This window comes from Xiphophorus maculatus, chromosome 6 (assembly GCF_002775205.1).
Source record: "Xiphophorus maculatus strain JP 163 A chromosome 6, X_maculatus-5.0-male, whole genome shotgun sequence".
NCBI classification, from domain to species: domain Eukaryota; kingdom Metazoa; phylum Chordata; class Actinopteri; order Cyprinodontiformes; family Poeciliidae; genus Xiphophorus; species Xiphophorus maculatus.
Window position 1 is genome coordinate 8,249,467 of NC_036448.1, and position 24,463 is coordinate 8,273,929.

Below are 24,463 nucleotides of genomic sequence, written 5' to 3' on the forward strand. Positions count from 1 at the left end.
CAGTGACACTCCAGCATGAGTGCGTATAGCGGTGCAGGGGGGTGTGCATGTGTGTGTGTTGGGTGTGATCTGCGTGTTTGTGCGTGTGCAGGTGAGAGATAAAGAGCGAACGTTGATAGGGGAAATACTCAGATATTTTAATGCTAAAAGGTTTCTCACTTTTTTTTCTTTCTTTTTTTTTTTGGTGACTTGTGATCCTGAACAACCCGTTACAAAAAGACTCAGATCTCAAAGAGATTAAAAAAAATTTTCAAGGGCTCCGTTCTCGTTTTTTTTTTTTGACTGGTTCTTTTTAGATTTACTCTTTTTCTCTCTATTTGTTTAACAGAAAAAAGGAAGAAAAAAAACAAAACATTCACAGCTACTGGAAATTCAACCACCTGCTTTTCTCCGTATTTGACCCCATAATTCATTATCAGTTTAACAAAAGATTATTTGTCTCCCACTGACATCACCAGATAAGAGCCTTGGCTCTTGTTTCCAGCTTTAGTGGAGATTTATTCAGACTGGAAAACCAAACAATACGGCTGATTAAGACACGCAACAGAATCGTGGCGATAAAAGAACAAAAAAAAAATAAAATAGAAAATACGAACACCGTCCTTGCTCTATATCCAAGACCAGACGGCTGAGTGCAGGTGAAAAATGCATCACGACTCTCAGGCGACCGCGTTTGCCGTTGACTGAACTCGTTTGGACCTGCGCTGTATCTGGCCAGATGGAGGCGTTCGGGCCTGAGCGGTGCAGCTGGGATCAGAACGCCATCACTGTATCTCTCTCCATTAAAGCACAATCAAGGCTCCAACGGTGAACGGGGGGAAAAAAAAAATTTAAAAAGAAAGAAACAATGGAGAATGTTTACATTGATTTCTCTACCTATAGAGCCTACGCTACAGCAGAGCTGAAGATTAAAAATTCATAAGCGTATTACGATCTATAAGAGCATTATTCATGTGTGCTGTCACTGCGCGCTACAGCGAGGTACTAATCGGACACATCTCTGAGTGAGGGCACGCATGAAAACACATAGTCACAGCAGAGGTCTGGGAACTCTCCCAAGTGTCGACGGCGTCATGAGCACATGTGTGTGGCCTGGCATGGTTCCCTCCTTGAGTACCCTACAATGTGCTGGCACCAGTACCTGCTTGACACAGCAGATTGGCACTAATGGCTTTACACACAATGCCATCTGTAAGCTGGACTGCTGGCTCGAACGTCTTCTCCAAGCCCCACTACATCACTGCGTTCCGCTCAGGCTACATATTTTGCGTTTAGCTGCTGAAACGAGGCAGTGCGGTGCACAATATCGGGCTCCAGAGAGTGAAACGAGGTGGGAATATGGCAACGCTCTCATCAAAACTTGAAATTGTTTGGTTTTCGCAAATAGAGTGAAGGCTTCCGAAGTCAAAGACTGTTTAGGAGATCATTTTTAATGAGTGTACAACCTACCAATCCAGTCTTAGCTAATGTATCAGTGGTAGTTTATTTGCTTTTTAACTTATTTTAAAGCAGGTTTTAATGGCTGACAAAGCGTAAAAATGCTCCCTCTCTTTGTTTGTGCGGACAGAATGAGGCATTCATTAATCTCATAAGGACAGTGTTATTTATTTTACAACCGTATAACTCTGTTACCTTCAGTTGTTATAAAAATTACATATCAAATATGACTTAAGACATTCAACTTCACTAAATTAACGCCTTGAAATTGGATCTCTTTAAAAATTCAGCCCTTTTATGAAATTCCGCCTTCGGGAAGTCATCACAACATCGCTCCTCTTTTAACCTTTAAACAAAGTTTTTACCAGTGCTGCACTGAGACGTAACTGGTATAATGAGCTCAGCTGATGCACAAATCCACCAGGTGTGTTTGCTAATTGCTGTTGGCTGGTCTGAAGGAGCCGAGTCGGGGAGGGCTCCTCTGTGAGGCAGAAGCGCGAAAGCTTGGAAACAGCTGCTGCGTTGTGTTGACAGAGGAGGTTAATAAAGACAGCCACCGATTGGTGGACAACAACCGGCTACTTTTACCGACAACTTTTATCAGCCACCATTTTGGATACTCAGTAAGACGTACGAGCAGCAACAGAGTGACAGGTAAGATATAAGGTATTTGGAAACACTTTGAGAGCAGCATACCTGGGTAACAGCAAACCGTCGTGGAAAAAAAAAATTGTTTGGCTAGTCACAACACAAAATTTCTATTCCACAGTTTATAATAAATTGGAAGTTTATTTGATCATAGTAAAATAGTTCCTTGCTATGAAATGGTGCCTGAAAAGTAAATAATACTGTACATCCTTCAAGAAAATAGTAGTGTTGGTCGTTCCAGCCAGAAGTCTTTATTTTCAATTACAATCAAGTCATCGGTTTAACTCAACCACTGTTTCAATTCAAAGTAAGAGTCTCAAACACAGACACAGGGTGTCAAGTTTACAGCACAAGTCTTCATATGAAGGACTCATAATAATAACTCAGACTTGTTCCAACAGGCAAATTTCCAAAACTGATGGCAAGTAGGAAAAACTTCAGTTTGACCAAAAAAATATTTTGTCGAGATCGAGTAGCACGAGATTTTTTCACACCCCCAGCTCAGACCTTTATCAGTCAAGGCGCAAAAGAAGCCAAATTGAATGTTAGCTAAACGGCAGGGAGGCTGGATAATTCAGGTCGCATCCATATGTGGGCAAGAGGGAACCAAGACCTAAAAATACAACAGCAATTTGTGCCTTTTTGTCTACGAAAGTGCGAGACGCGTCCCACTGTGCCGAAAAGCTCATAAACAGCAGCCCGACTTAAAGTACTGACACTTACACAAACACACTTCTCGCTCTCCGTGGCTTTCTGCAGCCCGCAGCAGTCACACAGGGATCATTACTATTCATTTGCTGAGCAGACTGGCCACACAGGCTTATAAATTAGCTCATCTACCGCAGCTGGGTTCAGAGACAGTTGGCGCATGCCTGGGACTGGGAGGCCAGCCATTACAGTGCCCGGCTTTCGAGACACCTTCTGTCCAGTCGACGTGACCTCCCTGAAGCTCGTAATTCTTTGGAAAGAGGAGAGAATGTGTGGCGGTGGAGTCCGGTGGCGAGACAAGCCCGGTCAACGAGTGTAATAAATTGCAGAGCCGTAGGACCACGGCCCAGCGCGTGTTGAGCAAAGGAAGAGCGCGGTAGGAGAACGCCGTCAAACCGAGCGTAGATCAATCTGAATGAAACATCATAAGCAGGACCTTACAGACCGGCAGGGAGGAGAGCTGACAGGTCTGGCCTACAGGAGCATGAGGGAACACTCTGACCTCTCTGCCGTGGAGAGAGGATCAATGGTGGGAGATGCGGGAGGGAAACAAAAACCAACCTATTAATTCAGTTGGACATGTCAATTCCCATTGGTGTGTGCAGATTGGTACTGATCATGACTATGCTCTTGGGCAGAAGAGATCTGGGGCTTCTGCTGAGCCTCAGTAGACCATTGATTCATTGAACATTTTACGACTACCTGGAAGGCACCGAGTCGCAGCCGAGGAATGTAAATCAATTCCAATTGCAGGGTTATGGCGATGCGCACACACAAAAAAAACTTGAAGCGTGACTCCGGGATTATATTACACTAATCACCTTCGGTGTAAGGAGTGCAACAGAGATGATCACCTGAGGTTAAATAAGCTACATGAAATACTCGAGTGCCTGGAATTTTCATACAATATTCATAAAATTGTTTGCAGCATCTGAGCAATAAAAGGTAAATAAAGCCTTTTTTTTTGGTTTTTGATTCAACACATTTTCAGGCCCTGCATATAGGAGCCATGGGTCGAGCAGCAAACTGTGCTGGAGGGATCCAGGTCAGAGGCATGAACAGGGGAGCTGGTGAGAGTTAATGCAAAGATGGTTGGAGGTAATAAAGTGCAATCCCAAAGGAAAAACCTGGTAGAGGCTGTAAACTATTGGGGAGGAGGTTTGCCCTCCATTTGGACAAACCTTATCTATAGAGTAGAAATTGATTAATTGAGTGATTGATTGATTGAAGCCTATTCATGTGTTAGAATGCATAGTCAAAGTCCAGGACTAAATTAGCAGAGCAGGTAACTTGTATGACAAAATTATAATTTTTCAGATTTGTTAAAACTGTCACTATATCAGGAGAGTAAAATATGAGACAGATAATGCCCCCCTGGCTAGTTAACATACACATGCTAACTAGCCAATGATGGCGGATTAAAGGTTTTTCTGTAACGCTAAGTTGTTTCTCCTCCATTAGCACAGCGGCAGTATGTACACAAGCATGATTGACAGCACTAAGAGCCACCTCCTGGTTCTGACTGGTTAATTCTGACTGCAGATGGCAGTAGAGCCATAGAAAGGAGGCAGAGGAGCTCAGTTTTTTTAATCTGTCTCCTGTTGTACTGTCACAATATCATGAAAACTACATACTGCAGCTTTGATTAGAAATAGAAAAATCTGAAAGAGCTGCAGAGATTCACTTTTCAGATGGGAAAATGTGTCGAAAACAGCGCTATTATTTGTGCAGTGGACGTTCTGCATGTTTGGAAGTGTGGCAGGACAAAAGCCATGTAGGGGTAAATCTATCCTACATGCAAATGCTGCATGTGTCAGGAAGACTAACACCGCACATCACCCTAAGCACACTATCCACTCAGTGAAAGACTGTGTTGCCGTGGGGATTCTTTTCTCCAGCAGGGACAGGGAGGCTGAGCTGCTAGGAAGATGGATGAAGCTAAGTACAGGGCAATCCCAGATGAAAACCTTATTTTACACTCTTTTTTTTTTTTTGTAAAAATGTCCAATGCTTCTACATCACAAAAGGTAGAGGGTTCTTTTTCTTTTTTACTTACCCGTCCAATGAGCACAGGTTCTGGGCCGGCATATTCTTCGATCACAAAGAACTGGTTCCAGATCCAGCTCCTCCTGCTGCGAGAGCGTGACCGCCTCCCCTCCACAGGCCGCTGCACCTCCCGCTCCGCGTCCGACTCCGACGCCTCTTCGAACACGAGGCCATTTTGATTTACCGGGTCAGCGGCTTGGATTTCGGCTTCTTTTGCGCCGTGGCTCCACTTGGGAGCGGGCTGGAGCCTCAGGACATGGCTGCTGTTGACAAGTTTGTAGTCTTCATCTGTGAGAAACTTCGCCGTGCCGGGATCGGTTTTAGCGGCGCGAGCTGACTCTGTTAATGGGTCTCTGCGGGAATCTGCTGCTCTGTTCCCTCCTCTTGCTCCCAGGGGTTGCATCGTCAGCACAGATGGAGGAGAATCGTTTGTTTCTGGAAGAACATACACAGGGAGACGCTTCGTCGATGTAAACGGCGGCTCTGTTTGGCTGCTTATCGCCTCTTTCTCGAGGCCGAGGCCGACCTCGCTGCGAGGTGTCGACAGGGAACGAGCGAGGTGTTTGCTCTTGTTATCACCACCGTCAGAGCTCGGTGTTCCCAAGCTGTCTTGCCCTTTGCTTAAAGCCGGCTTGGCGTCACTCGGCAGATTAATATGAGTAGCGGCGTTCTGGCGGGGGTAGAGATCTGGGCTGGTAACCGTGCTCGCATATGGAAATGCGGTCTGATTATCGAATCCAGTGTGAGGCTGAATGGCAGCCATATCTTGTCTCTGCTCCTTCTGAGTCTCTAATTGCTCGTGATTAACGTCAATCAAGTCTCTCTTCCTGCTCCGGCTGCCCTTGCTCGGAAAGCCAAGGCCGGGAACTTTCTGCATTTGGGAATTGACAATCCTGACTAAGTTCTCTTTTGACAGCAGCTTCAGGACGCCGTAACTACCAGTGAGGTTGAGCTTTCTGCTTGAATCGATGCTGAACCCTTTCCCGGGCATACCTGTGGTGTGAGAGCTCAAATCGGGCCTGCTCCTGGACCTTGAGCCGGATTTTATCCTGGTTTTATTGGAATGCAGGTCCGCCTTGTGATGGACGAACGATTTCTCCGACCTCACCGTGTTGGAAGTCTCTGCGCTTCTTGTGCTGTTTTTAACCCTACTCATCTCCAGGTTCAACGCCTTGTTGCTGGACAACATAGTCGGCATCCCGTCTTTTCTACTGACGGAGTCGACCTCGCGCTTGGGCTTGATGGATTGCCTCTCTTTGTTACTCAAAACCATTTTGGCGTAAGGGAATCTGGAGTTGCTCAGCTGCTCGTGACTTATCAGGTTCCTCAACGTGACCATGGGCATTGTGTTTGAATCCTCGCCGTCGTCCCATTGATCTGCTGGTTTGCTCTCCCCTCGCCTCGCCATGTGCGACCCGGCCACTCCTCTCCTGCGTATCACCTTGCTCGCCGAGGCGCCTCCCAAAAGAACCTCCCAAAGGGACAAGAACACCAACAGGAGAAGATTTCTTGCAATCATCTTGCCTTGTTGAGGGACGTTCTAATTCGCACGGGGGATGTAATAAGGCAGCTCTTGTTTTCTGTCTGTCTTCATTCTCTTTTGTTTTCACCTCATCCCCCTCCCCTCACTCTCCCATCCTTTGCCCTTCACACCGAGCTGGAGGGCAGGTGTCAATCACTTCCTCCTTTTCCGTCAATGCGGTCCGATATCTCCGTCTATCTCACAAAGCCTCCGCGAGCTGTTTTTCTTCTCTCCCCCTGTCTCCTCCCTTGTGAAGCATCTCATTCAGGTTCCCGCGGAGACTCGAACACCCTGGGAGAAAAGATAAAGATAATTAAGTCAAAACTTTAATCATTGCGGTGCGTTAATTAAAAACGGAGCCACGCAGACAGGTAGGACGATTCACAGGCAGGCAGGGGAGACCTTTTAACATGGCGACAATCACGTTTCTGCCAGCATAATGGGGATTTTAAACTCTGAACATGTTTCTATTTATACCCTCATAATGGTACACATTTTATTTCTTTCACTGGGGAGGCCCAGTTTCATCATCACACAATTATGCGTTCAGTGTGTCGTCGAAGTACCAACAGAAGTGATGAGGACGGTAATAATCAGAAATGCTGCCAAGAGGTTCAGGGCGCCTCTGGAGGAGCAGCTGACATCCACAGCTCAGGTGGGATAATCTGTTTCCAGGACAGCTGATGCATTCAGAAAATTAATGGAAGAGGGGACAGAAGAAAACGATTGTTGTAAAAAGCCTAAATAAGTCCTGGTTAAAAATTTAAAAAGAGGAGACAGCAGACCTGTGGATAAAGATGCTCTGGTCAGATGAGACCAAAGATCAACTTATTTTAAAGCGTTATGCGTGTTGGAAAGCTGCAAATGCATGTCATCAAATTCACCATCTGTACGGTGAAACATGGTGGTGGCGGCATCATGCTTGAAGGACACTTTTTTTGAGATGGGATAGAAAAATTGGTCAGAGTTGATTGGACGATGGATGGGGTCAAGACACAGGACAATATAAAAGTCCTGTGTTTAAAAAGTTTTTAAACTCATAAAAGTTTTTATTTTATGCTTTTTATTGTTATGTTGTGTTTTAATGTACAGCACTTTGTATCAGCTGTGGTTGTTTTAAAGTGCTTTATAAATAAAGTTGGTATGGTATGGTATGGTACAATGCTGGACACACAAAACAGAAAGACAGATCTACAATTTAATGATTTAGTTTAAAGGATATCTTGTGCTTGAATGACCCAGCTAATACAGAACTAAAGAAATTTGAAGGAAAACTTGAAAATCAATCTTCACAGACGATCTAAATTCTGCTATGTTGGTGAGAAGGATAGGCAGAAATTTTAGTATGTAGACATACAACTTTACAGGGGGAGGGTTTTCTGCTAAGAAGTGACTTAAAGTGGGTCATTATAAACCACACTAAGTTGTTCAAATTGGTAGTATTTAAAGGCCATGTATAAGTTCTCTTCAAAACGGGAGAAGACGATGACCACTTTTGCACAAGAAAAAAAATAAAAAAGAGGCAAGCTCGGACAAAAAAAGCCATCTTTCATAACACTTTGATTTCTGATTAATCAGCTGGTTGGACACAAATCCTGTCAGTTAAACGTCTATTCAGATGAAGCCTGAATAGACTTCAGTTCACGTAGCCGTACTTTGTTGCATTAAGGGGCCTGGAGCGACTCGAAAGGTTGCCGGACCTCGTTTATCACGTTGCTGCTTTCGGGGTGTCGCCCCGCACTCCAGACACACACGTGAGAATCAAAATGTGAGTGTGCGTGTCTCCCGACCAGAAACAGTACTTGCATACTGTATGTGGACTGTGGGATGTAAAATTCATGAGCACTAAATATTGTGCTAGTTATCAGTATTGCACCAAAGAAAGCAAGGCAGTTGCAAGTCTTTAAAATTGTGACGCTTTTGATGGGTCAGATACACTCAAAAAATTGTAACACGACACGACTAGACACTCCTCAGTGAGGTTTCAATGATGCTTGCCTACACATCTGACAAGCCAATATAGTCGCTGTTTGCCAGATCGCATTAACATAACAAGCTTTTCTTTGCTACCACGTGTGCGGAGACAGATAGGGATTTGTAATGCAAGAAAACTCGGAATTCGGCGTCACAGATTTCGCAAAACACTTCCATGATATTGCGGGGCTCGCAGGAGACTTGGCATGATTGAAATACATGCACACAGACACACACACAGACATATGTACAAAAATAACCCAAACCATTAGCCTGCGTGGCTCTGGGGAAAGACAGTAAATATGAAATGACAGTCATCTTCGCTAGGGCTGCACAGTTTCAGGACGATGTTTCACTGTGACACTATTTCTGTAAATGTGATGACCGTATTTATGATTAACTCTCACTTTGAGGAAACTTTTCTTTCTTTCCGTCCCGTTACGTAACGTCCCTCTCATCGAGCCATAGATGCTGAAAACACTTTGAAAGTTACAGTCCATTCAACTGGCCGGACATGTTGTGGATTTATAAAGCAGGAACTCTTAAAACGTTACATTTTAGCAAATGCTGCAAACAATGCATCACAATTACAACACTTCACATGCGGATGTCGTGATTGCAGTTACCTGCACCTCTTGTCGTCTCATTATCTCTGCGTGTAATGTCACAGTTATGAAGTACTGATTGGATATTTATATTTGCAATGTGTAGAAAGCTACAACATGTCAGAAGCTTTACAGCGATATTCTCAGGAATATCTGAGTGTGTGTGATTTTGTTTCAAGGCACTCCTTTACTTTTCTAAAGCAAATATCCAAATTTTGACTCTTGAATTCAAGGGAAAGGTTCAGCAGCCTTCTTTTAATTAACCGATCAGCAGTGTGAAGCAACACTGGTGGCGTTTCCGTTGATTATGTAATTGTGCAATTTTACTTTTCTAAAATGGAAACACAGCAACTTTGAAAAAAACAAACTAGTTTTTTGATAAGTTTTGCCTCTTGGATGATGGTGTTCTTCGTTTCTTTTCTTTTTTATTTTATCATCTCATTAAGCTGACCTGCACACCATCTCGTTATATTTAAATGGTTTTGAATCCGCTACGTTTTTGAACCGGTGCACCTCGATTCTGGCCACTGAGTCAGTGTCTATTTGCGTGCAGTGACTCACCGTCGCTGCGTTGGCGTACTTTTTGTGAGGACAAATCTTTCCCGTTGTGGACAGCGAGCCTGAACACACACCAAAGATGGAACCATAAAAAAAAAGAATAAAAACTCAACAAAAATCAGTTCATTCCTCCATATTTCATTCCTTTTCTCCTGTTGTCTTTGCACATCTGTCCCAGACGGCTACTCAGACTAAACCGGGGGCTTCACATAAAATCTGATAATGTGGCAGGGGCCGTGTGGAGGTGTGGACGTTTTTATAATCGTGCTTTAGCACCAGGAAACAATCAATAACTAGCCTTTTATTGGCTCTGATTTACAGCTTAGTCTCGCAACTATTCCACCTGAGTCGTGTGTGTGTTCAAGGAGGTGGAGGAAAGGGCCATGATTGAATGCTGCATCTGCAAACCGCAAGTGGAAACCGTGGATTAGTCTGACTTCATAAGCGGAAGGTCAAAACAGAAGCGCTGGTGACTGATAAATCTGTGCTGTCGGACACCTTTTCCTAAGGCAGAGGAACGCCTCTAGCTTTTAAAACCTACATTAATGCGGATTCATTTGCTCCGGAGCAAACCGGACTCGACGCAAACAGTCTTAAAGTCAAAAAGGCCACAATTCTACGTTCTCGATGCTCGAGCTGGCGTTGGCTTGTGAATCTGAATTTATTGTGTGTGCAGTTTGTAAAACCCAAGTGTTGTGGATTACGAGGTGCCAGTTTCACTTTATCTGGCTGTGTGACACTTGCTCTCCCGTCTCCGCCGCAGACGGACCCCGTCAGCACATTCGCTGGGGCGAGACTGAAGTCGGAAGGTTCCTCCTGGAATACTTTTCGTCCTCTTCTTTTTCTCCTCAGCCTTGTTGCTTTCAGCCTCCTGCTCTTTGCACTTCCTCGCTAAAAAGTTTTTGCGCCCCTCGAATGTTTTTCATATTTTTGTTACGTTGTGATCATAAATTTTCATGTCTTTTATTGAGAGTTTCTGGGCTACGAATAAAGATTATTTTAGCTATTGATTATTCAGTCGATTGCACTGAAGATTAATCAATTAATGTGATAGAATAACTGGCACATTAAACGCAAGTTTTTCATTTAACTACTTAAGATTATTTTATACAATATCAGAAACACCTAAAAAGTAAAAAAAAAAAAAAAAAACATATTTCAATTCTTTTTTTAAATAAGAAAATCAATATTTTGTTGCCCAAACGCAATGGTAAAACATTCTTTCTGTGCGCTTGATCATTTGTAGTAAAGGATGCAGGCGTGTAACATGAAGATTTTGTTTTTTGTACTGAATTTGAATCATGTAAAGCTAAAATTGGCACTTCCGAAGTTCTAGGCAAAATATTTTTACAGACAAAGTAGTTGCTTTTTTTTTTATCTTAAATACAAAATGTATACATTTCTAAACAGTTTTGGCATTATTTCTTCTCCGAAAGTGTTCTTTAATAAATAAGCCTTTTCTCCAGTCTGTATAGTCCAATTAACAATTAATAGATTATTAAATCAGTTGACAATTATTTCAATAATCCACTCATGGCGATTAACCCAATTAATAGTTTCAGATCTTATATTCTTGACAACATCAAAGTAGGCCCTGTTTGTAAAGTGGAAAAGAAACATTCGTGTTCAATTCTGTTTCCACAGTTACCCAAAAATAAAAAAAATATGGCAAAACTATACAGACAAGGCCCTCGATCCACGCCGACAGCAGAAAGATCATTAATAAGAGAAGCACATAAGAGGCCCTCGGGGAATCCGGATCACAGGAAAACCAAAGGGTATCGCACAGTGGCACCATCACACTCTGATGAAACGTACAAATTCATTCTGTTCTATTGAACAACCCACACTTTCCAAACTTGTTCAAGTCAGGAAGAATAAAGCTCTTCATAAAACTACATACAGAGATAAAGTCCAGCAATCTGCTCTGCTCTGCCGACTCTTGATAAAAAAAAAAAACGAACAGCACGGCCGGTATGTGTTGAAGGAGCCAAAGTCGCTCCTGCAGTGAAAGGAAACCTGGTTAGAGTAAACGCAACAACGGATAAAACTAAACACAGAGATATGACGGGAGAAAACCTGTTAGATGATTGAAGCTCTCTATCCAGTCTGACTGAGCTTAAGCTGATTTTTATTGTAGAACTGCACAAAAAGTTTAGTCTCTAGACGTGCAAAGCTGGCAGAGACATTTCCCCTAAAACACTTGGAATTGTATGCAAAAACAATTTGGTTCAGATTTTGGTTTTAGTCCAACAACGTTTTCTTCTTCTTCTTTTTTTTTTTACCAGCAAGCAACAAAGATATATTAGAAATTATTGATTAGATTTTAATTCCAGCATCCTTCATCTCCGAGGATTCAACCAGGAGGGGAAAAAAAATCAACCTGCTTCATTTCAGCGTGACATCTTCAGACAGTTTAGATCTTCTGGAGAGGAAAGGTAAAACGAAGAGAATCTGAATCGGCTTTCGACGTGTTATAACAGTTCTGTCCATAAATCGGACGAAATAAGGCAGAAAGCTTTCCATGACCCCGCAGGTGTTGGGCTGCGGGCGGCTCAGACCTGTGACCGAGATCCAACCGGCAGACCGGATAGCAGGAACAATATGCGAACGGACGCATTTCTCTGCCACTTACTCACAGAAACAGCAGCCCTGGGACCGCTTGCCAGCAAAACCTAGCAGCTAAATATTGAAATGGACTTTATAAATCAGCACATACCTGACACACGGGGAGAAAATCTCACTGAGTTTTAAACTTTAAGCCACAAAGACACCAATATTGTTTCATAAGCTGCTAGATGAGTGGTTTATATCCAATGGGCACGTATTCATCTGACAGAAAATTGCATTCCTTCTGTGTGATGGGAATTTCTTTTTTTCTCCTGTACTGGGTGAAAATGACGTGGCGACCTTATTTTCCCCAGTTTGCTAGCCTATTTTACAACATAATCAGGTGTCTGTGTTTCCATCTGCTTATCCATGCAGATGGAAATGGGAGGATTGGTGCGAGAAGCAGAGTGGACCCCTGGAGAGGCCTCCAGTCTGTCGCAGGGCAACACGAAATCCATTTTTTCTTCAGATTTTGAAGTTTGAAAATCCCTTAAAAACCGGGCGTCCATTCCTTTTCCATTTTACACCGATGCGCTTTTTGCGCTGGTTTCTCCATTTATCACATAAAACGTCGTAAACTACACTGGAGTTTCTCATTGTGAAAATGTGAAAAGGCGGCCTGAAGGCTTTTGCAAGGCAAAACTCTTTTGGTGAAAGCATTAAAAAAAAGAAACACCCCTCCCCCTCCTCTGAGCCCACCTCTCCCACTCACCACCTGTTTCTTCTATCCTTGTAAATATTCCTCTATCCACCCCTCTCCTCACGCTTGTTTAGCGTTCTGTCCTCGTCGCTGTTCGATTCCGTCCTCTTTTCTTCCCTCTCATCCGTGTCAATCACTAGCCTGTCACCACGTCCCTCACCCTCTGTGCACTCGGCCCTCAATCAATTGGCCAATCCTCTTCCCCGGTCTTGCAACATTGGAAGTGACAGGTGTCTCGTTGGCAACCGTCTTGCCGACAGGCGACAGCACTGTAATTGTCCGTATAAATCGAGTCACCGAGCGGTAAAATCTAGGATGCGACTTCGGAGTTGCGGAAGAGACTCAGAAAACCCCACCATGGGGATTTTAGAGAATGTGTTTTATACAAATGTGAGGTTGGGACTAGATAAACATTATCTCCAATGTACAGCAAGAGTAGGCGATCAGGGAGATTCAGTGTCCAGAGTCCTTTGTTTCTCTCTCTCTCCCTCCCAGAGGAACTTATCAGCTGGGAGTTTGGTAGCCAGGCAATCATTGCCACGGGCACCTTGTTAACAAACCCCGGGCAGGTGGTCGGACGCAAGGCTGAATATTGACACGGGGGAGGGAGGGCGACGTCTGCACTGAACAAATTTCAAACATCTCTGCGTGGGAGGTTCTGACAGTGTGAACTTTTCTTTGAAGCACAAAAAAAAATCAAAGTAGAAATAAATATATTTTATTTTCTTCAAACCTTTTGATCTTCTGCACCAGTTTTTGGGAGCAACACCGTTCAGAACAGCGGAGTCATCTGTGTTGCACGGTTTCACATGGAGCTGGGCACCTTTGACCCAGAGCGGTGGTTAGACTCGCCGCATCAGGCCGCACAGCGTAAGTGAGCATAATTGTGTTGTTGCAGTACGAAGCGATGGGCAGGTCACATTTTTTCATTAGAGTTTCATAATACAATTCGATGGAACTGCCGTTTTGTGTCCTTATGGAAACAGGATGGGGGCAGAGAGTCTGACTCGGCTTTACTAAGGTATAATGATTTTCCTAAGTGTAAATAAGGCTTATGGGGTGATGCGGTGGGCAATGATTGCTTTTGAAAATATGCTGTTCAAGTTTTTCTTTTTCTGGAAATATAACCACATGAGTCCAACTAAACTGCATTATAACATAAACACTGAGTGAACAGTAAAATCTTCCTTTTCAAATACTCAGGTTTCTGGTAGCTGGGCATAATGTCATCTGGTTCTTTGTATATACTCGCGTTACACTGTCGTTTTCAGACAAAAACCAAAACCAAGTGGCAGTGTGTTCATTAAAACGAGTCATCCTTTGTGTGTCCACATCAGTCTTTCTTTGAAGTCATCCTCTTTGAGAGGTTGGATGCTTCAGTACACACAACCAAAACACTGTTCTACTGTAGAGCCATTTGCTTCTGCTGCTGCTGACAGGCTCCGTGCCTCTGTATTGGAAATTGCATGTTGCCTTGGTGAAAAAGTGAAAAACATTGAACATCAAGTTCATTCATAAGTTTATAGAGTGTGTGTCATTTTTAATGCCCCCCCCCCCCGTTCTGAATAACACCAGTATGTTGGAATCAAAGGTGTGTAATTCACAGTATTCAATTGCTGTGTTTTCTGTGACATCGCAAACTTGTTAATGTATTTCTTCATACTTAAGGACCGACTGTCTACGAATAAAATTTAAATGCTCTGATCTGAATAGGTCAAATAATTTTAGGTAAATTAACAGCAGCTATAGCCTCACATTCACTCTTAGTTTCAAGCATTCAGCATACCCAGGCGAGCAAATCTTTATGAATACAGTTAGCAAAAGCATGATATGAGAATATTGGGTGATCAATGTAATATCTGAGACACAGATGTGAGACATTTGTGTCTAGGCTGTTTAAATTTTCCTCAAAAGGGCCATCATGGAGACGGCCCTTTTCTTGTCTTATTGTCATTCTGAAATACTTTCTTCAGATATGGTTTTTGCTGACTTTTGTCAATGTTGCCATGTTTTCCTTTGAGAAACCGAACCTTCTCCTCTCAACCAACCCTAATTTCTCACTGTGTTTACTGTAATTTCTTAAGTACTGCACAGTGTGGTCTTGCTGAATGTCGCTGCACTGCTCATTTATAGGAAAACTGGAAACCGTGTTGACTACATTCGACTTGTAAATAATCTTTCCCACTCTGGAATAATAAACGCCAGAGTTTCTTCCAATTTCCTCAAGAGCTTTTCACAGGGTTGCCGCCGAGTATGTTTAATTCATTAAATAATGAGCAATAAGTTGCGTTGTAGTTCTTCTTCTGAGGTTTTATTTGCTTAATTTTAGGCTCTGGCGGGAGCCAGAAGACTCTTTATTATGTCCTGATATGTGAAAACTTATAATTGAAAGAGGGTGCATCGTATGTCTCAGTGAATTGATAAATTGGGGCAATGACTAACTTAATTATTTTCCCTTTACTTCTGCCGTGCCTCCTAAAACTCATCAGCTCAGAGGCTTTGGTTCGTTAGTATTGGAAGCAGATCCTCACCATCGATTGTGAGCTGTCAGCAACTTAACGAGACTGAAAATTTTAATCACGATTCATCTTTTTTGCTTTTGTGCCTAAACTGCCTCTCCTTAAATAGCCAATCCATTAATCACGCAAACACTAAACGCCCCATCACACAGCGTGTCTGTCCTCAAAGACACACACATATGACTGTGGACTTCATTCCCCATAGAAAAATATATTCACCATGAAACCAAATATATTTCCACATTCATCCATAAAAAACAACTTGAATCACAAAGGCTTATTCATCTATTTTTTTTAAAAAAACACACGTTCATGAAGTCAATGGCACCAAAAACCGGAGCCTACACAGAACAGCCACTTAAATGTGAATTGGTAGGAGGCATAAAGAAATCTCAGGGGATCGACTCTGTGGATGCAGGAAAAGTCAAAGAAAGGGGAAAAAAGAAAAGGCAGCCCTCCCTCACACCAGTGGAATAGAAAAAGCATCAATCCCAAAAGAATTATGTATGGAAAAACAAAGACAAGATCCAGAAGAGAGGCAGGGAAGAAGAACAAACTGAGGGGAAGCATCTATGTTTCATGGGTGTATCAGCATGTTCATCAGTGAAGGATGGCAGCTACCGAGGTGGGGTGGCGGGGGGCTCAGAGGAAGATTTTGTGGGGTGGGGAATTGGTCATCCTATGAAGACCGACCGGGCTGTTTTAAGTGCAGAGCTCCGTGAAGCGGCTGCATTGCCGCCTTGAACCGTGGCAGCTAAAACGCGGACCTGTCATTGTCAGGGGGAGAGCAGCGACGGCGGCTGGTTTTCATCTGTAAACATGTAAAACGCCTTTGTTCGCCAGTGAACCAACCTCTGTCAACCATCTCAGCCCCACAGAGATATCGACAGCAGGTCCAAATCTCTCCTGGTAAACCAGGCAGCAACAGCAGCCTGTGGACACTGGAAGACTCCCCACTGGGTGTTGGACACAAGAGGAGGGGTCGGGGGAACAGAGGAAGATATCAGGATGAATTTACGTTTTGCATGTCGACGGCTCAACGTTTCAGTCCACTTAAAGGTGGCCGCTTGCCTGTTGGTGAGATTAAGACTAAAAATACTCAGTGTGACAACGGAGGGAGGGGCTTTGGATTTGCCTGGCTTCCAGATACAACAGAGGGTTACAATAAACAGACAAATTCATGGCTTGGAGAATATCACCCAATATCACTTCTGTTAACAAAAAAAAAAGTGCATTTAGAATGGAAAACACGATCAAGCCAAGGATTCAACTTTTCTTTCTCACCTCGACTCGATACACAAACATATCATCAATCGTACAAGTTATGTCTCTTCTGTGCTTTAACGTCTGAAAACTAACTTTGCTAAAGAAAGCTAACAAGATAGAGAAATCTGACAGGTTGATTAGTATTTATGTGCAAGTTAGTGTCACTTTTTCTTTGATTAGAAGTAAGATATGATAAAACAGCATAAATTAAGATGAAATAGCAGAACCTGTTGACTGAGGGGTGGCATGCTTTCAGGACAATGACTGGAAGATACGGTTGGCTGGTTTTTAGTCTGAAAATTAAAATGTGACGCGTTCTAAAGTTTTCCCAATATGTCTCCAACCCGCCTCCTTGCATGTCGACTGTCGATCATGAATATTTAAACAGTACGGAAGATGAACGCAAAATCTTAGCATGCCGGTCAGATGAGCGAACTCAAGGCCAACTATGTCCTCTCTTTTTAAATCTGCCTTTGATTAATTCAGTTTTGTGTGTTTGTTTTGTTTGTTGAAGCACTTTCTGACTCTTATCTTCAAAGTTTTACTTACTCACAATTGTCTCGACATAATTTTAGGAGTGTGCTTATGAGAATTTGTTACTATTTTTTCAGAAGCACATTTGTGGGGTCAGACACTAATGTTGGACAATGCTGCCTTGCTCATAGTCACCACTGCAATTCAACTCAAAGGTGTTGGGTTGAGGTTGGGAATCTGCAGGCCAGTCAAGCTCCTCATCGCTAAACTCGCATATCTGTGTCTATAAGCACCTCGCTTTGTGCGGTGGAGCAGTTGCGTTGGAATAGCAACATCTTCAAACATTTCCAAAAGAGTTGCCATTTTGAAATCCTCAAACAGCTTCCTTTCACTAGAACAAAGGTGCAGCTGCTCAAAAAAAAAAAAAAAAGATCAACATCATTAATCCACCCAGCACCAAACTTTATATTTGATGCAATGCATTCAAACAAGTTAAATTCTCCCAACAAATATCAAACCCAGACCAATCAGGTGGTTGACGGGAAACGCGGATTCTGGTTGCTTTGTTGGATTTATTTTACAGTCGTAATCCACACATAAAATACAAAATTAACGCAAACCTTCAAAACAAAAGTCACACCTAATTGCTTTAACACTGAAGTCAATATATTGGTTCTCATTATTACAGAGACAAAACTGTCTCTGTAATAAATGATTCCAGTTCTTCCAAAGAACACATTTCCACTCGGTGATGTAGGCTTTGGATGCAGCTGCTCAGCCGTGGCAACCCGATCCATTGTGATCAAGCTAATCAAGAGAGCACATGAAATTAGGAGATCTGCTGCTGTTGACGCCAGAGAATTAATCAATCTGTATTTAATCTTACGTGGCCTAGCTAATGCCATTTCCCAAATCCCTTCCAAAGTGTCATAATACCACAAAACAACAGTGGAATATTTAATAGCTAAGGAATTTACCACAAGTTTGTACATACAGCCTGTCCACGTAGCCGTTGACGTTTTACACCTGTGGCCATGGAAGTGACTGAAAGGTGTTCTCTGTGTCAGATGTTATCGGAAAAGTTCCCACAGCTCTGCCCAGCAGTCAGAACGGTTCACTGGGCGACTTAGACACAAGTATTAAAGGTAAGGATACCAGTCATAGAGATTATAGATCCATTTCTAGTCCAGTTTTGCTCCCCATTAAAGGTAATCAGCCGTCTCGTTTCTCCTGCCGCATTCAGGAGAATAAAAGAGCAGCAAGAGTAAAAAGGGGCAGCAGCCGGTGACATGCAGGGAATGGGAATATGACAGAAAGTGCAGACATAACTGAGGCAATGTACAGGCAAAGTCACAAGTTGTCAAAACTGAACAGCTCTTTTCTATGTGAATTTCCCCCCCTTTCTTTAAATATCTGGACCTCTTTTTTTCTCTTTTGTTTTCTTGTAGAAACAATATTTGCTCCTGTACAGGTCAGGTGTGCTGCCGTCGCACAAACGCCTCCTCAGCTAGTGACAAATAAACATAACATTGTTATTATCCTTTGCAAAGGAAATCACTTTAGAGTTTATTAACTCTACTGAGACGACTTGCTGTAGGGTTACGTGTGTAAAATTACAAGGCGCAGGTGGAATGTGACGGGAAACGCGGATTCTGGTTGCTTTGTTGGATTTATTTTACAGTCGTAATCCACACATAAAATACAAAATTAACGCAAACCTTCAAAACAAAAGTCACACCTAATTGCTTTAACACTGAAGTCAATATATTGGTTCTCATTATTACAGAGACAAAACTGTTACTAAAGGTATAATAACCAGTTGCTGAATTCAGAATTGGTCTCCAAATTAACATGCTTATTGCACAAAGTCGTAGTTTCCGTCTCGTGAATGTTCATGTTTTGCATTTGTTTCCTCGCTGCGTTGCTCTGAGCTGCATGCGGCTGAGAAATGCTCCTTTGTCACCAACATTTTCTCTGCCATATTATTAAAATGACTCTCGACAACTGCAACGACACAACAGAAACTTTTTCACTGATTTGAGCTCAGAGCTGCCGAGAGACGCATTATGCTTTCATTCTGGAAATCGCTAACAACTACATGAACATATATTTAGGGTTCGACTAAGAAACAGACCGTTTTAAATTTATCGTTTTCTGAGCCATTACAGATGCAAATTTATATAAAAAATATATCATATTTAACAAATTTAGATCTGGAAAAGTGTTTATTTGTACAGATAAAAGAATGAAATGAAACTTAGAAATATCCCCCCCACCTCCTATAAATACATATATTTCCAGCCTTCCTACCAGTGTTGTATAAAGTACTGAAATCTCAGAGTCAAGTAAAAGTACAAGTACCTCTCCAAAATACGACTTTGGTAAAAGTCCAAGTCACTGACTGAAATGTTACTTGAGTTAAAGTCTTAAAGTATCTGAAACTTCTTGTACTTAAGTATGGAAATTACTGTAAAAATGAATGTACTCAAGTAATGTAATGAAAAGTACAAGTAAAAAGTAAAACCAGGCAAGTTTGAATGACATTTCTTATATTTTGGTAAACTTGTCAAATAAACTTACAATAATGTACCCAACCAAGTGCAGGCAAAATGAAACCTGCTAATAAATTGTTCCAGTTTTAAAGAGTAGCACATGTTAATGGTTTGTGGTTTTGAACTTGCATGCCTTTCCTATATTCGTTAAATTTAGTCTAAATTGCTATCGCTATGGCTTCTGTCCCCCATTGAACTAGGGTGACCAGACGTCCTCTTTTTCCCGGACATGTCCTACTTTTCAGACCTAAAAAGATGTCCGGGGGGAATTTAAAAATTGTCCGGGATTTTGGTCAACTGCCTCAAACACATTACATAGCTTACAGTGCATTATAGGGCACGGCGCTGCGTGTCACGTAATCCCTGAGCCGCGTCAGTGCGGGCAGCACTCTTCTCGGTTCGTCCCCCCCACCCGCCCGGTGTAAGGTGTTCTGATTTCTGATTTCCCCAACAATGGGAGAAGCGAAACAGGTGTATCCTATTGGAGGTGATGAACAAGCCCAGGCAAGCAGGCTACGGACTTTGTTCGGTAGCCTACTTGCTACTTGCTAATCAGTAGGTGGGGTCAAAACACTTTGTTTCTCTCTCGCTTTTTTGTAACGAGTAACTAAACCACACATTGAAAATGTATCGGAGTAAAAGTACGCAATTAAGTTCGGAAATATAGTGAAGTAAAAGTGAAAGTCATCAAAAATTTTCATACTCGAGGAAAGTATGAAGTACTCCAAAATATACTTAAGTAAAGTAGTGAAGTATTTGTACTTTGTTACTATACAACACTGCTTCCTACCCCCTTTTCCGCCTAAACAGATACTGATGCTTCTTGCAGCACACAAAAAAAATGTTTGAACCTGACAATTCAGTCGAGTTTCGCATCTACTGAGGTGTTTTTCATGATCTCTGACTCCATCGCACTCAGCATTGTAATGCTTTCTTTTCAAAGAGGAAGAGCACTGTTGCTAAAAAGCTGGAAACGCTCTGTGAAAACACTTTTCTCTGAGATCACACACACAAAAAAACACTTTTAAAGATGCAAATTGGTGCCAAACAACAAACGAGAGAAAAAAAAAAGTCTTTATTTCCCCTCTGTGCCGGGAAGGGAATAAGCTAGAGAGATCGGGAAGTGTCGAGGTCAGATTCGGCTTCGGCTCTGATGAGAAAAAAATAATAATAATAATCTGACGAAAGAATAAAGTTTTAGTTATTTAGCAGAAAATTACTCGCAAATCTAAACAGCCACAGATCTTCAACAGCTTTTAGTCGGCTGTGTCCAAGACCGACCTCACAACCGAAACACTGAAATTTAAATGATTTGAACAATACTTTTATAGTAAACATGGTCCTTTAAAGGGATAGTTCAGGCTTTTGTAGGTTTCTGTTAAAAGGCTGTAAGCAGTTTATCTCTTGCCTACCGTAGATTTCACTCTTGGTGTCTTTATTAAGCATAAATCCAAATTAGTTTGACCCAAACGCTGAAGCTAAAGCCTTAACTTCTGAGAATCAGCATCGCAGTTCATGCAGATGCCAGATTACAATCTTTTCAAGGAAGTAAAACTCCAGCCTTCGAGTCAAAGTCCTGCAACATTTGACTGAATTAAATGACTGAATTACTCCTGATGTACTAAGGTTTCTACAGGACTCCTCCTAATGACCCAATTATGTGACTCCGGTGTGTGAAAGTTGCAGGTTATACCAGCGCTTGAGGACTGGGAGTTCGGCAGCCGTGCTTGAAGCCATTGTTGCTTTGTATTACGCGGTTATTTATAAAGAAGCCGAATGATTATTTTCCCAGAAAAATCAAGGCTGAGTGCGGTGTGCCATCTTCCTTTTTGAAACTCACTGAGAACAAAACAAAACCTTTTCAGTCAGAAACAGAAACAGTCTGAAAGAAAACAGGTAGAAGCAAGCTGCTGCTTCTGTTTCCACCGCGGGATGTAAACAGTGAGAGATGCCGTAAAGATCAAATAAATCTCGACAGCAGGCGGTCCAGGGAATCGCAGAGCCAGGAGACGAGCCAGCAGGTCACAACGTGGACAACAGTTGTCGTGGCCCGTATTTTACTGATCTGGCGCGTTTTCAAGTGGTCCTCAATCCGATCCGTCTGCTCGAAAGGTAAAGTGCCGGGAAGAGGTGAAAACCAACCAGCAGTGGCAGCGCCAACCTACTGAAGACCCCAGAAATTGGCTCCCAGTTTAATCCTTTTGGAAGCTATTAATTTTGCATTCGATAACAAAGAAAAAAAAAAGCAACTATTCACACCGTATCAAATATGAATTTGCACCCGCCGCCACCGCCTCATCCTTCAGATCAAGCGATCCCGGTTGCGTCTCCATCGTGCGCCGGATTATCATTGTGCGACTGAACTTTAACAACATCTGACATCTCTCCACCTTCGGGCCTTCGCGCCGCTTCGCCGCTGAGAAGCCGAATGAGCTGATCAGCTCCAATGATCTTCATGCACAAAGGTCAGGGGATGTTTAGACATCAGGCGGGCCCGTCCGCTCGGAGCCAGCCGCTCTCTCAAGGTTGGTGCTCAGCCGGAATGGTGAGTCATCAGCTGCCAGAGCCGTTACTGGAATTACACCTGATGCCCATCAAGACTGTCTCTCTTCCTCTTCCGCCTGGCTGCGTGTGCAACATCAAAAAACCTATCTGATCCTCTCAACACGCTGACTGACATTTCAGCACAAGTCCTCCAGAATAGCAGACGGACCTCGTCTCCCTCAAGTTGTGCACGGGTGTGTTTGCGTGTGTGTGTGTGTGTGTGTGTGGACGTGTGTGAGTGTGTGAATAAAAAACAAAGGCAGAATATCTCTTCTCTTGAAGGAGAAACTTTATAAGACAGCAGAACTCAAGAGTTCTCCCACATGAGCCACAAATCTCCCCAGGTCAGCCTGAGTGAGTAACTCTTTACGAGAAGGAAAGGGGGCGGGGCTTTACCGCTGCGTGGCACTCGTCTGGGATATAACTCAGCTCTGCTGTTTACCTTTCAAGGGCATTCCTTTCAAGAGTCGCCCGGGCCGGACGAGCGTCGTTTTGGAGATGAATACCGTGTCCAAGGTTGCCTGTGATAATGCGACACGGCAGGGAGGAGATGGCACATTTCAAAAGCATCATCAAGGCCACCGGCCAATAAAGAGAGCGACTGAAGGAAATCGATATTCCGCTTTACCCCCACCCCATTCTCTCTCTCTTGGTACCTTTTTTATCTTAGATATCTTATTTTTCTGTCGTCTCCCACTGGGACGAGGTCAGAGTGACGCCGGGGCAGATCCAGCAGGTGGACTGTTAATTAGGTTCTTGCAGGATTAGTGCGCCAGCACTGTGAACTGGGATTTTCTCCTCCGAATTCATCCTCCATGCGAGTCCAGGGCAGCATTCACAGAATCATACGCCTGACTACTTGATATGTGTTATAGGAGCAAAGCGGTGAATGCGACTCAAGGTTTTAAGGTGTGGATGTGAGTTTAAAACCAAAGAACCGCCTGATATAAAAATTTAATTCCTACAAGACTGAGCACTTATTTGCTGAGGGTTTTATGATACAGCTAACTGGTTCACAAAGAGGCGGTCCACTGGGATTTCATATTTACTTGGTTTTTTGTTGTTGTTGACTACAATCAATTGATTTCTGTTAATAAACATCTTATGTATGCCTTTGTCCACATACGCAGGTGTAAAGATGCTTTAAACCAATAAGTTCAATAGTTGCAATTATTTTTGCAATCGATTTTTCTGGCAATTAATCTATCAATTGTATCAAAAATGGGCATATTCTACAGATTTTTTATTTATTTAACTACTTAAGCATTTCATATCATATTTAAAATACATTAAAACATACAACAAATAATTCAGTTTCCTTTTAAAGTCAACATTTTATTACCTGAAATGCAACAGCAAAGCAATCTTTTAGTGCAAGCTTGATTATTTGTAGCACAGGATCCATCTGCAGCTGAGAAAAATACTTTTAAACGTCAACACGTGAAAAGCTCAGCTCTTTCTGCTCAACTTATCAATACAGAGAAGGCCAATCCATTAATTGCTTTTTTGGATTAGGATTTCAACCAGGTGTAGCTAACCAATGCCGCTTGAGGATTTCTGGGTAGAAAATATTTAAAGACAAAGTATTTTTCATCTTAAATGCAAAATCTTTTTCGTACAGTGATGGCTTGAATGCTGCTCTGAGTGTGCTTTTCTTTTAGCGAACTGCCTTGTTTTGAGTTTGTACACCCCAGGGAACGTTTAATCGATTTCCAAATGGGTTGACAATTGTTTTAATGAATCTATTCATCACCAATAATCCGATTAATTGTTTCAGCCCTCGTTTTGCCCAAGGCCAGGATTCATAAGGGTCAAAAATATTAAAGATTATTATCAAGCTTTCATAAATGCATTGGGCAGGATAAAGTCCACATCTTTTAGTGCAGGACATCGTGTTTCCTCCATGGTTGACGCACAAGATTTTGGAAAAAAACCCAAACTGAAATCCAACCCTGGTAAACACACACTGTGAGATTACAAAAGGGCGCTGAAACCGCGTCATAAAAAAACAGAAAGACATAAAGAACAACCATGTAAGTCACAGACTTGACTGGAACCTTTATCAGCTGTGACAGAGAGACGTTACAAGAAATAAACCTGCCCGAAGTTGTAAAAAGTGACAAAGGTGCAGAAACTATATTTCACTTCATCAACAGCTAACACGCTGCCCAACTTGCATAAATGGTAAGGCTGCTTTTTATGCAGCGCTTTGTCTGAATCATCTGTCCTGGGGATGTTGTCGTGTCCTGCTTCTTTGTAATTCACACCTTTGATCTGCCTTGGTGGCTGAACCCGACAGG

At 42.6% G+C, this 24,463-nt stretch overlaps 1 protein-coding gene across 2 annotated transcripts in view; it reads right to left on the reverse strand.

The window, feature by feature from the left end:
- LOC102236017 overlaps nucleotides 1-24,463 on the reverse strand; it is a 231,392-nt gene that overhangs the window by 138,734 nt on the left and 68,195 nt on the right. For both annotated transcript variants that reach the window (XM_023335753.1, XM_023335752.1), the window contains one exon: nucleotides 4,850-6,652. In XM_023335753.1, coding sequence (XP_023191521.1) covers nucleotides 4,850-6,358 — 1,509 coding nt within the window. In that variant the 5' untranslated portion in view covers nucleotides 6,359-6,652. The remainder of the gene's footprint in view (nucleotides 1-4,849; nucleotides 6,653-24,463) is intronic.